We start from the raw sequence: 18,807 nt of genomic DNA, 5'->3' as shown, positions 1-18,807 counted from the left end.
GGCAGCCACTTTTTTAAGATAGTATATACAAAATTTAAAAGAATTGGAACCAGCACCTCACATGTGGGAGGAGGATTGGGTCTGCTGGTTTCCTAAGCTAAAAAATGAAATTAAGATGCACCAATGTAATGCAGCATCTCTTCCGGATAAAAAGCATTCGTGGGCGGAGGGAAGATATCACTACTACTATTATTATTTTGCAAAAGCCTCGACCTCTTTCTGTAAAATGTAGATGAATGTCTAAATGCCTTTTTAGTGTTTTTTTAGGCATAATAAAAAAAATTAAGTTTGTTTACAAAAACTTTTATTAGGTTATGTTCATGATGTTTATTAGGCCGCAAATGCTACTTAATGGGTTGTATTTATGGACGTAAATAGAGATACGTAAATTAGGTTAACAATATGAACATAAAATACAACAAAATATAATTGGACGTTACTTTAGGGATTATCAGTGAGACGTATCCTATTCGGACAACGGGTAGACGTCGGGCTAGTTCAAGTATAGGTACGTCGTGCAAGCCAACGTTGGAACGACGTTGGGAAATTAATAAAAATGGTACGTTGTTATTTTGTACGTCGACAGATCGTTGGATTTACCGACTCGGATCCAACGACGTCACTTTTAATAGGAAAGCGACGTCACCAGTCGTATCACCAGTACCCAACCTAAATTTGCACAAAGTCTGACGTCGCTTCAGTTCAGATTTAGTTCGAAGTCAGATTGATGCTACTTGGGAATGCAATCAAACTTTAGGCCTCCAGTTGATGACGTCACGAATAAACTGTCCGGAGTGTCTGGCCTTGTTACACTAAATTAACTCTAAAACGTCTTCAAATTTATATTATATTTTATAATAGTTAAATTTACACATTTTTTCAAAACTGTGAAATTTAATAATTATTCATAATTATGGATTTCTGGCATATCATATTATTACAATAAGCCCTTCAATTATATGTAGATTATTTTCTCTGTTAGGTATATCAATTTCTTTGGACAAGCTAGTTCAAGCGATACAGAAAGAAGATTCTGAGGAGTTACCTAAAGTGACTACATTAGATACTGTAGTTTGCTCTGTTGGAAGCAATCATTTGTTGAAAGAGAAAATTAAAGTAAGTGGTTGTATAACATTTTATAGAATGTCCAGATGACAAATCCATGAAAGTGACAGTTGTCTGTCATTTTACTTTAGAAGTAGAATTAGAATATTTTTACTGTTGTCTTTCTAATAAATTAATTGTTAATATACAGGGTGGCGCACCTCATTCGCCTCGGTTGATTATACGAAAACGGAAAGATGTAGAAACAAAATATTTTATGGGTATATGTGGGTAGATAATGTGCACAATTTAAAATTATTTTGAAATGTACAAGGTGTTTCAGAACTAAGATCCATACCAAAGTTAAATTTTTTCTTATGGAACACCCGGTATTTTATTTCATTTTTGGATTCTTGGGCCCCAAAAAAGGTATTTATTATAAGGGTTAAATATGTTTAAAATCTTTGGTTTTTGAGCTATTTAAAGATATTTAAATTTGTATGCTACAATAGAATAGATTATTAACACCCTGTATATTACTTTTCAGAATTAATTCTTGTGCTGAGTTTAAAGGTAGAGAAATAAACTTTACAGAAAAATGTTATTCCTTTCTTAAAGGTATACAGGGGTATCAAAAATTGCTGGTCTATTTTAAATATTTATTTTACATAAAAACTTAGTTATTTCAAATGCAACACTATGTATTTTTTTAAATAAGTCGAAGCAGATTTAAACGCTCTTTCAAACTATATTAGGGTTTCCTATACCTATCTAGCTCAGATTTTGAATAAAAAGCGATTTTTTAATAAAATTATAATCAAGATGGCTAGTGTTGTCTGTCGTCGTGACAAGTTTCTAGTGACAGTTATTTAGTAGTAGTTAGTAGCTATTTTCAAAATTAAAACTAAACTAAAAAGAAATTAGTTTATGGACTTTTTTAAATTTATACCAGTTTACTTTTAATTAATTTACCTACAATAGTTTAATAAATAATATTTATTAAATATGTGTTTATTATTCTATCAAGAAAAACGAAGAGATAGTTCTTTGAATTATTTTACGATGACTTGTAGATATATAGATTTTCTATAAAAGAGCCAATTACGGCAAATTCATTTTCTTCATTTCCAACGACAAGTTTCTGCCTAATAGGTTTTTTATAAAGCACACTACCAGCTCTGCAAAATAGGACAAGAAGTTTTTCAATGAAATGCTTATCAGGAAGATTCCTATTTGAATATCTTTGAGCATAAGCCCTTGAGGCCAAGAAGCAATTTTCCTCACAAAAATAATATCACTAGTAACATATCTATTCGTTCCGCCAGTAAATACTGCTTTATTTTTCTTGATAAAATAATGAATACTTACTTATTAAACTATTGTAGGTAAATTTAAATAAACTGTAAACTAAAATTATAAATAATAATGTCCATAAACTAATATCGACTTTGAAAATAGTTACTAACTCTGTCACTAGAAACTTACCATGGCGACACCAGCCATCTTGATTGCAATTTTATTTAAAAATCGCTTTTTATTCAAAATCTGAGCTAGATCGATATAGGAAACCCTAATATAGTTTGAAAGAGCATTTAAATCTGCTTCGATTTATTTAAAAAAATACACGGTGTTGCATTTGAAATAACGACGTTTTTATATAAAATATATCCTTAAAATAGATCAGCAACTTTTGATAGCCCTGTATAAATTTAAGGAACCAATACCATTTTTCAGTAAAGTTTATTTCTCTACCTTTAAACTCAGCATGAGAATTCATTCTGAAAAGTAATGTACAGGGTGTTAATAGTCTATTCTATTGTAGCATGCAAATTTAAATATCTTGAAATATCTCAAATACGAAAGATTTTATACATTAATAAATATATAATAATTTATAATAAATGCATTTTTTTGGGCCCCAGAATCCAAAAATGAAATAAAATACAGGGTGTTACATAAGAAAAAATATAACTTTGGTATAGATCTTAGTTCTGAAACACCCTGTATATTTCAAAATAATTTTAAATTGTGCACATTGTCTCCCTACATATACCCATAAAATATTTTGTTTTTACATCTTTCCGTTTTCGTATAATCAACTGAGGCGAATGAGGTGCGCCACCCTGTACAAACTGTTATTATTTACATTATCAACAAAACTCACCTTCTTAACAGAATTTAAGGGACATAAAGGGCCTTTACTACTGCTTTCCCGTTCAAAATATTCTTCTATAATAATCTATAATAATGTTGCGATGCGTTTTTTACGGCGATTAAGCTACCTTGTACACTTTGCACCAAAATAGGTTCTAAAAAGAACAATGTTCGACTGCAAGGTCTGCTAGTAAACATTTTTAAGCTTAAAGTACCACAACACTATTTATTTAAACCAAAAACTCGTAATACAAAATTAAAGTGTCAAAAAGAATGACAATGTCAAGAAATAAATAAATAAACTTGACATTTTTTACAGCAGAGCTACCACCTGAATCTCCAGCGTGAAATTTAAATTCCAGTTATGTCCGTGGTTGGCAACAATGAATTTATTAATTGATATTAACAATTAGTTGATATTAAATATATGTGTGTCGTTCAAAACAATTCATTAGTTATTATACAACAATAATAAAATATAAAAAAGGAAATGACCGAATTTTTAATTGGATATTAAAAATTCGGCATTCTGCATTCAATTATTTATCTGATAACGTATAGAGTGTGTAAAAAATTGACATTTGTCAGTAATAAATACAGATACCTAAAGTCTGCCGAACGAGTCTGGGAAAATGTTGACTGACATCTGTTCACTAAAATAGGGCTGGCATGATATATATCAGTGATATATATCGGATATATATCATTGATATATATCATGATATTTATACCTTGATATATATCATGATATTTATAAAAAATAAAACTCAACAATCAGAAAGAAAAAAACAAAAAAAGATAATATTGATTGGATCTGGGTCAATTCAAATGTACCAAAAACTTTGCCAGAAACAGTAACTTTAATAATAATAGTTCTGACGAATCTGACGATTAATTATAAATAAATAATCATAAATTTGTTTGTTGTTAGTTTTAGAATATCTGTTTATTTTTTTGAATTTCCGTTTATTTTTTAGAATGGTGTATACGGTTGCGAGTTGTTGAGGACTGAGCCGTTTAATATTTTTCTTCTTTTTTATACATTTCCCTCACTATTTCTTTCTTATTTTTTTAAATTTTTGTTCATTTCTTAGAATTTCTGTTTATTTTTTAGAATTCCTGTTTATTTTTTTAGAATTTCTGTATATTTTTTTATATATTTTTGTTTTAATGTTGTTCCTATTATGTGCAAAGCAACAATAATTAAGTTGAAATAAATACATTTGCTTGAGCTCTTGATTTTACTTGATACTAAACGCAGTTTTACATAAAAAATAAAAGCAAAAATAAATATCAAAACTTGATATATATTGGATATATATCAGATATATATCGGATATATATCTGATATTTGATATTTATATAAATATCATGATATTTGCCAACCCTGCACTAAAATGGTATATAACTGTCACCGTCATGTATCCTCTCGGACATACCTTTTATTAGCATCTCTAGGAACTATTTATATATTTCCGTCACGTGATTCATATGGATGTACTATTATAAAAATTGTCCTTAAAATTCTTTGAATAAGAAGACTAAGGAAGGAGCATAATGCTATCCATGTATTCATGCATGGTGGGTGGAAAAGGCACCATAAAAGCACTCTAGGGTGGGGATCCTTGACAGTTCTGTTTGACGATTCATTTGACACATTTGAATTTGATTTGAAATTTTGTGGATTTGTCAGTCTTTACGGAGCTTATTTTATGTTATTTATTATTTATTCTACTACTGATAGTTGTATAAAGGTAGTAAATCTAGATAGAAATTGTGGCAGAACTTAAATTAACAGTGATACTATCGCTATTTATCGAAAAAGATTCTAAAGTAGTTGGTTGTGTAGCGTGCTGTAGATCTCGGCAAAAATTGAGTGAAATAATGGAACAACTTTTCGCTAGTAAGTGACTATATAATATACATACGTGTAGTAAACCGATCATTTATGAAATTCACTTAAATTAACTAAATTATATATTTTTCTTGCATTTTAGCTTTTATTTATTACTTGTCAAAGATTAAATGTCAAAGAATTTAGGTACGTTAATTTGACTTAACTGCTTCAGTAGCGTATCGGATGTTTGTGTTAATAAATACTTATTATAACTTATCTATTTTTATTAGAATTATATATTTTTATAACAATTTTAATAACTACCAACATTTATTCACAACGTAAAATAAAACCACAAATTATTGAGTCTACCCCACGTCTACCCTACATCATAGTTTTACATTTTTAAAATAAAATTAGAACTACACTGATAAACCGGAATTTAAGTCGGCCATATTTGAGGCCCATCGCGGTGTACCTAAGATTTTTGATATGCTCCTTCCTTAGTCTTCTTATTCAAAGTTAAAATTTATTTAAATTTAGGTTAATTGTATTTTCGTAACATTTTAGATGCTGAAATGTTTATGGAGACATGGAATAAAGAGCTCTTTAATTGAGGAAACTAATTCTGTCGAGGTTCAAGAACAACTTATGAAAATTGGGGTGCCTCACGCTTTTATTTTTAAAGACAACGATCAAGTTCGCGTTAAAAGTTGGGACGTTAGTTCTAAGGACAGGTAATAACAGTGTATGCTTTAAATATATTTCATCATAGAGACACACATATTTTTATTTTACAGCTTTGATAAATTTCAAGAGAAAACCTACAATACGTTAGATTTGCAAGATAATTTCTCGAAACTCTTTAGAAGCCGTAGTGATAGTATTGTTGAGGGTACGCAGACGAGTAATATACTTTCAAGATCGGAGAGCAAGAATAGTTATACGGATAAAAATGATTCTGAGCCAGTCGTGGATATTGTGTTAGTTATTTCTGGAAAAGCATCGTCCACCGCAAAGAGAAGATATGATATGCAGGTGGGATATTAATGCAATAGGGTTTACAGGATGATTGTCATTAAAGCGACATTATAATAAATGTTAAAAAATGTCTATGCCTCTGTGGCAGATTCACAAAATAAAATGGTTATTTTTAGTAAACAGTGCCAACAAACCAATTTCAAAGTTGGATTTCTCGCGAACCACTCATTAGATTTTGATGATTTTGTTTTTTTTTTCAATCGTAAATTAATTCCTTCTTAACGGATGCTACGTCAGCACTTTTTATTCCGAATTTATTTTGAGCATATACAGGGCACAACAATAAGACCAAGTTTTTTGCCCGAACTTTGTAACACAATAATCAAATCACATTGTAGCCTCATCTTTTGTGAGCATTTTGTTTTTTTAATCACGACATTATCTTTGTTTGTATTGGAGATACGCTGCTTTAAACAAACGCATCGAAAAAAGCTTTAAAAACAAGTCAAACATCAGAACGTAGTTAGGTTTTATCTAAAAACTAACTCATACATGAAAATTAAAATGAATGGTAAATACATTTTAAGGGACTAATATCTAGTGTCCACTCGCCTGGTGAAATTTCCCGTTGCCATATATCGATTCCAGGCATCCTGGACTGTTGTTCTAAATATATCCAGTACCCAGGGTATCGGAGACATAACGTTGACTTCGCCCATCCTTAATTAAAGCCACAATACGAGCAACATCCGTTTGGAATATAATATAATGACATTTTTTTAATTTGACAGCCGTTGTTGTCATATTGCAAATACCATAGATAAAAGAAAATAATCTACTATTAAGATAGATATGAAACTTAATAGTAAAATTTTGGGTCAAAGCGCCCCTCCGTGTTTTTAGTGGAGACTACGTTTAACCCAGCGCCTTCGCCTTTTCTGCTGTAAATGTTTTTTATGTTTATATTTGAATTCAAAGGATTTATTTTTAAAGTTACACTGATATATTAGTATACCAGAGTAACTTTAATAAAACATAAGAATATATATATATTTTACAATTTATTTTTTTATTTATTTTACAGAGTTTCATGTAAATGATCGTAAGTCGACTGGCTGTCTAATGAATAGACCGAGATTTATAGATTTTAAAGCGAACGAAAAAAATCAAACAACGAATACATACCATATATTTTTCTTTTATCTAAGATACATACCTTATCGTCTTTTGGAAACACGTACATTTTTGCAGTTTTGTTAGTTTCTTTGCAAGATGCAACACAACAAGAAAACACCATTTTTACAGTTAATAAATAATAAAACTATTTCTGACTATGATATTTAAAATTTAGATAGATAGAAAATTAAAAAACAAACGAGTATTTGCAAACGCAGGCCCAAATTCAATAAAAATCAAAATTTTTCCTGCGAAAATCAGGCTTTTTTCACTGAAAAGGTATTTTTTGATTTATCAGCAGTCATTGTCAAGTTGACAATATACAGGGTGTTTTCGAATTAGTCTAAAAAAAATATGGTGTGATTTCTCATGTGTTCTTAAAACAATTTTTATATAACCATTAGGTCTAAAGTACTTCCTTTCTGATCTACAGGGTGTTAAAAATTAAAAATTTTTTTGCTTAACATAAATGGTACACCACTACTTTTTTAAAGAAAATATATTGTTTTCTTGACTGGCCATCCTTTTTCAACAAAATTGATCTTTTGAGTTTTTCTTGTTCATCAAACGGTTGTCGAGAAAAAAATAAATATACTTATTAAGAGCCTTAATTCGTTTTCTAACGATTTTTTATTTTTTAGATTAATTAGGAAACACCCTGTATATGCCTATCACAGGCAACCAAATAAACTAGTAACCTCTAAAAATTATTTTTCTTACCACTAGCGACACACCGTGTTTTTAGTGTGTACTAAATTATTTTATCAAAATTTCACCATATAAGTTTCCAGGCAATGGCAAATACTCATAAATCCTTCTTCACCTATGTCGCCTTGATTATTTATACATAAAACTTTCTGCCTGCGAAGCATTTTTCTGAGAAGTTCGTTTTAAAACAGCATATCTCCAATACAAAAAGAGATAATGTGGTGATTAAAAAAACAAAATGCTCACAAAAGATGAAGCTACAATGTGATTTAATTTAGCAATAGCTACTACCTCTGCTGCACCCTACAGTGTGTTATAAAGTTCGGGCAAAAAACTTCGTCTTATTGTTGTACCCTGTATATGCTCAAAATAAATTCGGAATAAAAATTTCTGACGTAGCATCCGTTAAAAAGGAATTAATTTACAATTTAAAAAAAAATATCAAAATCTAATGAGTGGTTCGCGAGAAATCCAACTTTGAAATTAGGTCTAATTTTTGGTGGCCGGTTTTTTTGCCAGTGAGTTTATATTGATATTTATAATGTAATGTTTTAGACGAGAACTCAGCTAGATGGTTTATTTAAAAAATTGTGTGGATTCATAACCGTGGTGGGAATTACTGCCGAATCAAATATAGTGAGGACTTTAAATTCGTATTTAGACTTCAAATCGGAAGACGTATTCTTTAGGGCGGCAGAAGAGTGTATTTCAAAGTAAGTAAATTTTATCTTAGATAAGCCATCAACTTCCCATTTAGGGCTTTCAATATACGCCAAGTCGAGCACATCCGTACTTCACAGCGTATTTGTGCACATTGCGACACTTATTTACTTTTGACCACCTTGTAACTTCGTTATGGATAAAACAAGAATATTAATTTTTACTAAACATGAGGACATAACTGTGGCTGGCTAGATTATCAAAATATCTAGTAATTATACCTCATGTAAGTAATATCACAGATAACACATAATCCAGATGGCTATTGCTTACGGAACAGCATGTTTTCGATGAGACAGTTCCCTATTAATGACACAGAGGGCGCCTATAGCCAAATCTAATAATATTTTTAAAACGAACGAATTTGGAGTCACGCCACGGCCACGCGATGTGAAGCGACGTAGCCGGTTGTTCACATTTATAAGCAAATTCCCGGCCAAACCCAGGGAAAATGTATATTCGGACTTTAATACTAGACAATTGGATATCAAAATACTAGTCGCAGTGGATGTTTGAAAGTCAGAATTTCTAGATGCATATGTATGATATTTATAGCCATGAAATTTATAATTTAGATTTTATTTTTATTATTTGTCTCTTAATATTCATTAGCTGAAAATAAGGGTAAAGGTTATCTATATAGTAATAAATAAAATTTGGCACATAGGTTCCTTAAGTGATGTAAATGAGCACTAAGAAGGGATTTTTTGAAAATTCGACCGCTAAGGGGGTGAAATTAGGGATGAAAGGCTGCATAAAAATTTGTTAAAATCTGGTTTAAGAGTATGAAATTTTTCACGAGTGCTCCTTGATTGACGTAATTAAACACTAAGGGGCAATTTTTGGAAATTCGCTCTTTAAGGGGGTGATATGAGGGGTACTTTTGTATACAAAAAAAGCATGTCCTAGGACTACGAAATTTTGTACAGAGGTGCCTTAAGTAGCGTAACTTAACAGTTCAAAGCGATTTTAGGAAATTCTTCTCCTAAGGGGTGAAACTGGGGGTGAAATTTTGCATATTTTTTAAAATTAGTCCGAGGAGTTTGAAATTTGGAAATTGTTAATTAAGTGACGAAAGTGAGTACTCAGAAGCGAATTTTGGACATTCATCCCATAAGAAATAAGGGATGAAAAATGGTATAAAAATTTGTTAAAATCGGTTTTAGAAGTATGAAATTCTGCGTAGACGTTCCTTATGTAACTTAATTTAGCACTAAGAGGCAATTTTTCGAAATTTTCCCTCTAAGGGGGTGAAATGAGGGGTGAACGTTCTGAAAAAAATCTGTCCTAGAAGTATGAAAATTTACACAGAGGTTCCTCAAGTGATGAAAGTGAGTACTCAGAAGCGGATTTTAGGCATTCGCCCCATAAGAATTAAGGGATGAAAATTTGTACAAAAATTCATTAAAATCGGTTTTGGAATTATGAAATTTTGCGCAGACGTTCCTTATGTAACGTAATTTAGCACTAAGGAACAATTTTTGGAAATTCGCCCTCTAACGGGGTGAAATAAGGTGTGGACGTTCTTGGGCTCTAATCAACTGTAGAGTATTCGTCAATCAACCTGAAATATGTAATATTATTTACTTTATATTTACGAAAAATTATCATTTTCTTTTTATGAAAATTTTGAGTTTAAATTTAAATGTGATTAGAATAAATATACATCAGTATTTAACATTTTATCATAGGTAATATTCTATATATTTTCTGTGATTTTATGCTAAAATGTTTAGTTTTGTGAAAATATTACTTACCTATAATATTTAAACGAGTTCCTGAATGTATAATTTGTTTATCACGATGTCAAGTTCTAAATCTTGTATTGGTTGTCTAAAACTGTTTGATTTTGCTTAGTTATATTGTATCCTATATTTTATTAAACAAACTCAAAATAATGTTTATAATTACCTTCATCAGCCTTCATATCATTAAAGTTATTATTATCACTTATCATTATCAGTCATTATGTACCTATTTGTTCATTTGTTGCTCTGTTTGTTGTTTGTTTTTAAAGATCATTTTTGAGGTTAATGTCATATGAAACTTTTCGTAATTAGGCAACTGGTAAATGACGTGTGACGATAAATTAATAAAATAATAATGAACGTATATAACCCACAAAATTCTAGATGTTGATGAATTTAGAAGTATGCTTTGGAATTAAATAAAACAAGATATTATTTTTTTTTAAATACTAACTTATATTTACTTAACAATTTCTCACTATAGTACAATTGGCTGGCTGTGACAGTCTTGACTATATTATAAAGTAAATAGGTAATTAACTGGGATACTTAGATATATGGTTCTGCTTCAGTTGATTGGGAGAAAGGCCTCGCCCTCTTCGCTGCACTCATCCGCTGGTGGGTAGCGTGATTGTCTGGCTAATCTTGGAGAGCTTGTGAGACTCCACCAGTCTCAGTGCGTGAGCTACTTATGGGGAGGGTCAGTTCTCGTATCTTCCTAGAAGATAATAAACAGCAGTATGCTATTCCAAATAATGGTTAAGTACCCAGTTATGTGGTAGTGTTCTACAGTACCAAGTCGACTGTCTGTGGTTGCCAATATAATGTACAATGAGAGTCAATCAAAATTTAAATCAAAGGTATAGTTATTTACCTTAACAATATTTAAATTAAATCTAATTAACTACTACTAAAAATCAACTTAAAATTAACTCTAAAATTAACATTAAAATTGATCAATTTTAAAATACAAAAGCCAAAAGGCATCAAAAACAAATTAGTATTTAACCAATAAATTGTTAGTCTTCTCTAAAAGCCAACCAATAAAAAAATTATGAATAGCAGACAAAATTCTACTATCAACTTGAAAATTTAATATTAATAATTAAATTAATAAAATTTTAATTCAATTGAATAAATTTTGAAATCTGGCTATAACAGCTTAAATGAAATTAGAATTGAGTATTGTCCAAATTATTTTAAAAAAATAGGCAAAGATAAAATGTATATCTCTCTCTGTCTCTCTCTCAAAAAAATGTAAAATCAATTTAATAAAAAAAATATCAAGACCACTACCACACTATAGGTACGATTCTATTAGATAAATATAAAAAAATGTGGTTCCATCAGACAATTATTTATTGCTTTGCACGTGCTAAAAAAACAAAATCCAAAAAAAAAACAATACGAAGAGACGATGATTTAAATTATAAAAAAAATATTATTAATAAAAAATTTATCGACAGATAAAGCGAGAAAAAGAAATCAGAAAAATCTTATCTGTCGAGGAGTCAAACGAGAAAAATAACCACCACAGGGTCCAGGTATGGAGAAGCCACCCTCTGGCAAGGAAAGTTTTTTCAAAGATGACTATAGTCGTTAATAATGAAATTATAAAAGCTTTACTTACCAAATGCCTGCTTTTCCTGGGATCTTCCTGATCGTACTCCTGCAGCAGTTGTTTCTCTCGGACAGCCTGACTCTGTATCGAACACCTGTCTGTGTTCCTGTTCCACGTTGTGGCGTCTCCGTATATTATATATAGGTAGAAAAAATAAAGACAATAATTAGTTATTTATAACTCGAAAGATAGTAGAGTAACTATCTTACGATAAGTCTAAGCACGTGCTGTTATGAGAAAAAACTGTAGCTATATGATATATAAAAAAACAAATGAAAAAAAAACAATAGGTAGCCTTATATTAAGGCTACTAAAAAGCACTGAAATAATTGCTGAAAATAAATTGTTAAATAGAACCGTAGTAAAATTATCTAAAATCGTACCTTCAGTACTTGACTCACTGACATCATCAAACATTCTAAGGTATTTCTAGATGTGTCACAAACTACAAATTTTGAATTTTAGGTAGCTAAGCTTATAATGGAAGAAAAAAAATGAACTATCTCAAAATATCCTTACGGATTAATACGGTTTCTGACTTTCCAGTCTAGAGAAAGATAGGAAACTAGAATTAATCAAATTGATCTTATCTGATTTTATTTGTATATGAATGGTGTCATATACTTCTAGAAGTGTCACAAACATATAATGGTTAGGTACTTCTAGAAGTGTCACAAACTTTAAATGTTGAATTTTAGGTATCATTAAGCTTATAATGGAAGGAACAAATGAAAAATCTCGAAATATCCTTATAGATTAAAAGTTAGCTGTCTAGCCGCTTACGGTAACTGACTTTTCGGCGATAGTAATAGGTGAATTGGTGATATGATTGTTTTGAAAATTTGGATTTTTATATAAAGGCACCTGTTCCATATATGTATGTTGTGAGATCTCATGTAAAACCATAGACAAATAAATAAAAAGAGACTGACAAATCTCATTGTAAAGAGTGGGACCGCGTTCCCGTAGCGCAACTCAGAATAACAATTTTGAGACCAATTGGCATTAAAAAAAAGTTAACGTACGTCTTTATTGCTGTCTTATAAAACGTATCGTAAGACATTATCGCACATTCTGGCTGGCGGGAAATTTGTGGAAATCAGTGAAAATTTTCAGTTCCTTCAGAACGAAAGAATACTAGTATAAGGGAAAATATAAAAAAGCAAAAATTGTACTGTTTTATAAACATATTTATTTATACATAAAAATAAATAAAAAAATTCTATAATAACAAAAAATAACAGTGTTTATTCTGCCCACCCACCTACCAATTTTAAATGCAGAAGTAGGAATTAGATTCGAATTATTAAAAAAAAGTTAACAAAAAGCAAACTATTTTAACGTAACAATTTGGATATGTACAGGGTGGGTCAAATTCGACGCTTTTAAATGGAAACACCCTTTTCTATAGGAGATAGACGAAAATTAATATCGGTGTCTGGAGCTCAATTTTCATCAAAAACATTATGGTGAAAACCGCACATCAATATCTGTTACCGTTTCGGAGTTACGGGGTGTTTTTCAAAAATGTGCATTTTTAACAAATCGCTGTAACTTTTTTACTATGGAAAATTTTGTATTTCTATGAAAACTTTTCCAAAGCATCTTTTTACGTAGAATTTAATGGTTTAAGTATAATTTTTTTAAAATTAATAATTTAAGAGTTATCAACAGAAAAATTGATTTTTTATTTGGGACACCCTATATATTTTTATTTAACTGAAAGGAATTTAAAATTACCTTTCCAAAAATATAGCACACTTGATATTTTGTTACAATCCCCTTCAAAATACAGAATTTTTAAAAGTTCGCCACTTTTAACTAGTAGGCTTTGGACCCCTTATTGATGATATGCCCTTAATGGAACTCGAAAACATATTTTTCCAACAAGACGACGCACCGCCTCTGAACGCTGAAGTTATCAGTAGTGTTGGGAAAATTCGAATTAAATAATACGACTAATTCGATACTAAATTAAAACTAACTAATTCGAATTATCTTTTTCGATATAATCGAGATAAAAATTAGTAGTATTTTATATTATATCTGTGGTAACCGAATTACAAATGAACATAAAACATAACCTGTTATGGACGAATATTAGTAATTAGTACTATTTAGTAGTATTCTTTCGTTCTGAACGAACTGAAAATGTTCACTGTTGATTTAACTGACACAACTGATTTATAAAGAGAATCGACGAAGAAAGGAACGATCCGATATAGAAAAATCCAGAAATCATTGTTATATCCTATACCACGTAGGAATAAATCAGTTTAAGTGAAAATTTTCATTTCGTTCAGAACGAAAGAATACTACTATTATTTGGTTCATTTTCATCTCACCCAAATTTCACCGAACACCTGCCGAACACTAAAATGAATTTTCTTCTTTTATCTAAATAATTATTGATTGCAACTGATAAAATAAAAAGAAATACGAACCGCACGTAAACAAGGACATACTTATATCGTTTTAGAAGAAGCTTTTATTTTAGATATGAGCTTTTCAATAGGAATTGAAACAATCATAAACTGGGCACTTTTAACCCTGCGGACGGGGCGCCCTTGTGTAGCTCATGAGCCGGGGCGCCGGGTCTCTGAGACCCATCGTCAAATATCGCGTTTTTTGGAAAAAAAATTAAAACACTATATTTTAATTGAAAAAATATACCTTAGTTTATTCAAATATTATAATAGGAACATGATTTAAATATACATAGACAAATTTTATCTTGTTCTAAAATTTGTTGTCAAAAAATATACCATTTTCTAAAAACTAGGAAACAACTGGTAAATAGGTAAACAAAATAAGATTTTCTAGTGAAACTTTATAAAAATATTATAGAACAATAGTTTTTATTAATTTATGGCAATTTCTGAGCACTCAGGACACCAAGCTTCCATGTGAGAGAGACAAACAAATTTTTTACATTTTTTGCAAAAATATTTGGTTTTTGAATCCTTTTTGCAAAAAAAGCATCTTCTTCTGTTACCTGGTTGGATTTCTTCATTTTTCATATTTTCTTGTGTTCCAGCGACTTCTTGTCTTCTTTATTTCACCGATCTTGGCACATTTGTTTCATAGTGCGGGCGTTCCTCTTCTCTCTCTCGCATAATTTTTCGCTAATCCAGAAATATAGTGATTTGTGTTCTCCCCTACAATGTTGAGCACTTCAGTAGTAAAAAATAACGACCAACATTCAACGGGTGTTTTGGCGTTTTTCCCACAGTTTCTGACGCCTGGTAATCGCACAATAATATTTTCCCTTCTCGTTCTTACTGTTTTGTTTGGGAAATGTTTATGCCACCGCGTTGTGCCATCTTTTCCAACGAAAGTTGGAATTCTTGCTAATTTTGCAAGGGGTACATCGTCGTCACTGCTATCAGAACACTCTTGTTCGGATTCGCTATCAGTGCTTCGAGTTTCAACTTGATTTTCCTGAAACGCCAACTCCTCTTCTTCATCATACGGCTCTTCCTCTGATGCAACTTCCTCCCATAAACGACAAAGTTTTTCTTGCTCTTCTTCATAATAATTAGACATTGTTCTGCTAAATGAAACAAATCCTATTTATAAAATTTATACAGTATAAATGACATTTACCCTAACTTACCATAGAAAAATATATCCAGCCAGTTGTAGAAAAAATACACTGAGCCGGGGCGTATATATATATATATATATATATATATATATATATATATATATATATATATATATATATATATATATATATATATATATATATATATATATATATATATATATATATATATATATATACATACTTAGCAGTTATGAGAGGGTATCTTTCACCCCTACTGAGTTAATGAATTCCGCGAGAAATGTTCAAAAACTGCCCCGTCTGTCCATAACAGAAGACTGTCGATATGTTGAACACCTGTAGCAAAATCTCATGTCTTGGTTTGCTATTTATTTTTATTGTTATTAAATATAGTTTAAATGTGTTGATGTTGGTTAAATATATTTTAAATTCTAATAAAATTCTGCATCTCTCATAGCAAATATTATTTTCGTTTTAATTGATGCTTACAGCTAGAATTTTTTTGCATTACGGCCGGTGTCGTTCAAAGCCTACTTATTTAAAGCGGGCGAATTTTTATATACTCTATATCTCGAAGAGGAATCGAGCAAAATATCAAGTGTGCTATATTTTTGGAATGGTAATTTTAATTTATTTTCAATGAGTTAAAAATATACAGCGTGCTCCATTTAAAAAATCAAATTTTCTGTTGATAATTCTTAAATTATTAATTTTAAAAAAATTATACTTAAACCATTAAATTCTACGTAAAAAGATGCTTTGGAAAAATTTTCATAGAAATACAAAATTTTCCATAGCAAAAAAGTTACAGCGATTTGTTAAAAATGCATATTTTTGAAAAACACCCCGTAACTCCTAAACGGTAACACATATCGATATGCGGTTTTCACCATCATGTTTTTGACAAAAATTGAGCTCCAGACACCGATATTAGTTTTTGTCTATCTCCTATAGGAAAGGGTGTTTGCATTTAAAAGCGTCGAATTTGACCCACTCTGTACATAGGTACCTGATAGATGTCTCTTTATAAACACGTTTTGAAAATATCATAACAAATAATAAAGTTGTTTACTATCTTTTTCAGGAAAGCGGAAAGAGCTCATATTTCTATAATTGAAGGGGTTGCTGCAATAACCAGGCAGCTCCATTTTAATAAATTTGTGGGAAATCGAGCTGCTCGGTTCTTGCTGCAAACCCAGAGCAAGGCAGCTCCAACTAACGTCGCCATTTATGTACTGCTATATTGAGAGAACTGATTGTTGCAGGAAACGACCAGCCAATTTTTTTAAATTGTAATTCATTAAAAATCTAATTTTCGAAAAAAAGCGGAGCTGCCTATTATCAGTAATTTTGGAAAAATAAGATTAAATGAATTAGAATTTTGGTGCGTTTCAACTACTTAAATAAATAAAAGACTGTTTAAGCTAATTATTTTTTTTAATATTATTAACATTGATTTTTTTAATAATTATTTTCTTAATTATTAATAATATAATAAACATATTCTAAAAATTAAAACATAATTTGATTTGAGTTGTGCATTTGACAATGTGTATGCTATATTAGACGTTTAAGATTAATGTCAGAAAATTAAAAAAAACTGTTATTTTAAGCTGTTATATATAAATAACAGTAACAGTTTCAACTGTTATTTAAAAATAACGGTTTTGCCCACCACTAGTCCGATGATTATATTTATTTTTGGGTATACCGATAGGTTCTCTTAAGCTCCCGTTAAATTTATTAGTAAAATAGATTTTGAAAGCTTATTATTTGTCATCTATTTATTTGATTCTTTATTTTTTAGATAAATATTTTATTTGGGTGTAATGTTTGTATCGCTTTGATATATATTTTTTATTTTTCAGACACCAAAAAGAAAGACAGTACATAAATGAAATCTGTGATGAAATATGGAACGTTAAAATGCGAAAAACAAATCCAACCATCGTTTTATTTAGTTTAAAAGATAACTTTTATAAAGTCCTAGTTTAAGTGCCAATTTTTCCAGTTATTTGTTACACATTGATAGTAAGTACGTAAAAAATAAAACATCTCTAAAATTTATACATAACAATCTTTTTTATTTTTACTATTTAGATTTTATATTCCAATAGCCTTTGGAATAAATTGTTTGTTTTTTGGAATGAGAATAAACCAAGTTTATTTTGACTATAAGGAACATTCTTTTGCACTGTCATCAGATTTAGTATTAAAGTTCCAGTTTAAGTTTTATTATATTCATGATTATTTTGACTTTTTTTTTAATTTTTTAGACGCCTTAGTTTTAAATATATTTTTTCATTTGATTTTGGACGTAAATACTATAAAAGATCTTATATTTAGAATTTTTCATTGAAATACGGTATTGATATTCATAATTTGATAATATAATTTTTATTTTTTTAGTTTCATTGATTTAACATAACAATTTTATTTAATATACATATATTTTTTTATTTTGAATTTGGTTTCTATTCTATGAATATCGTCGAATTTTTTTTAAAAAATACCAAATTTACTTTTTAGTTATCATTTTGTTCTACTATGCTTGAAATTCTTCAATGAGAAAATGCATTTATAAAGTATACTGAGTATTCATTTGGCATACTTAATTGAAGTGATTTTATTATTTGGTGTTTAAATATAGGTATTGCCTAACTGAAGTACATTGTATTTGACATTTTTTTAAATATTATGGAGATGTTATACCGTGCTGGCAACTATTACTTTTGGGTCGGAACTTGGGTCGATGTGTGGAAGCAAATCGCATAGTTCGATCGAAACACACACCCTGTACACCTTTCCCTAGAACTTTAGGTACTGACAGAAGAACTGATTGGGTCGACCGGTGGTCTGCGACAAATCTGCTTATCCCCTTCAACGTCTCTTAGCAATGTGCACAGTTTCTCGGTTTATTTCGGGCGCCTGGTAACGTGTTTACTGTTCTCTCTTTGTTTAATACATTATAAACGCATTGTATTCTTACATACGGAAATCTGGACCCAAGACTAATCTTTGCCAGCCCTTAGTATAGTATTATCTCCATTCTTTTTGGTAAATCGTAGCAGAAAAGTAGTTTACATAGAAAATTGTTTTAGTTTGATAGTGACACAGTGACAATATCCCATATCTTTTTTTAGAAATATTTTTCTCAAATTATTGTTTGATAATCTTGTTTGATTATATCTCTGTCAGTTTCTGACATTTTTTCCTCGTTTCTGTATGAAATTTATAAAATATTATTTAC

General features: G+C 30.1%; 1 protein-coding gene across 3 annotated transcripts in view; it reads left to right on the top strand.

Annotated features, from left to right (window-relative positions):
- LOC115889155 (eIF-2-alpha kinase GCN2) overlaps positions 1 to 18,164 on the top strand; it is a 103,209-nt gene extending 85,045 nt beyond the window's left edge. The window contains exons 22-27 of one of the 3 annotated variants that reach the window (XM_030909098.1): positions 983 to 1,116; positions 5,606 to 5,772; positions 5,836 to 6,073; positions 8,456 to 8,613; positions 17,426 to 17,588; positions 17,658 to 18,164. In XM_030909098.1, the coding sequence (XP_030764958.1) occupies positions 983 to 1,116; positions 5,606 to 5,772; positions 5,836 to 6,073; positions 8,456 to 8,613; positions 17,426 to 17,552 (824 nt within the window). In that variant the 3' untranslated portion in view covers positions 17,553 to 17,588; positions 17,658 to 18,164. Of the gene's footprint in view, positions 1 to 982; positions 1,117 to 5,605; positions 5,773 to 5,835; positions 6,074 to 8,455; positions 8,614 to 17,425 lie in introns of all 3 variants that reach the window. The other 2 variants (XM_030909097.1, XM_030909096.1) reach the window with 2 other exon arrangements.
- Positions 18,165 to 18,807: the final 643 nt, after the last annotated feature.

Source organism: Sitophilus oryzae, unplaced genomic scaffold (genome assembly GCF_002938485.1).
Source record: "Sitophilus oryzae breed Bouriz unplaced genomic scaffold, Soryzae_2.0 scaffold_811_pilon_pilon, whole genome shotgun sequence".
NCBI lineage: Eukaryota > Metazoa > Arthropoda > Insecta > Coleoptera > Curculionidae > Sitophilus > Sitophilus oryzae.
The sequence above is the reverse complement of the archived record's forward strand: the minus strand, read 5'-3'. Positions and strand labels throughout refer to the sequence as shown.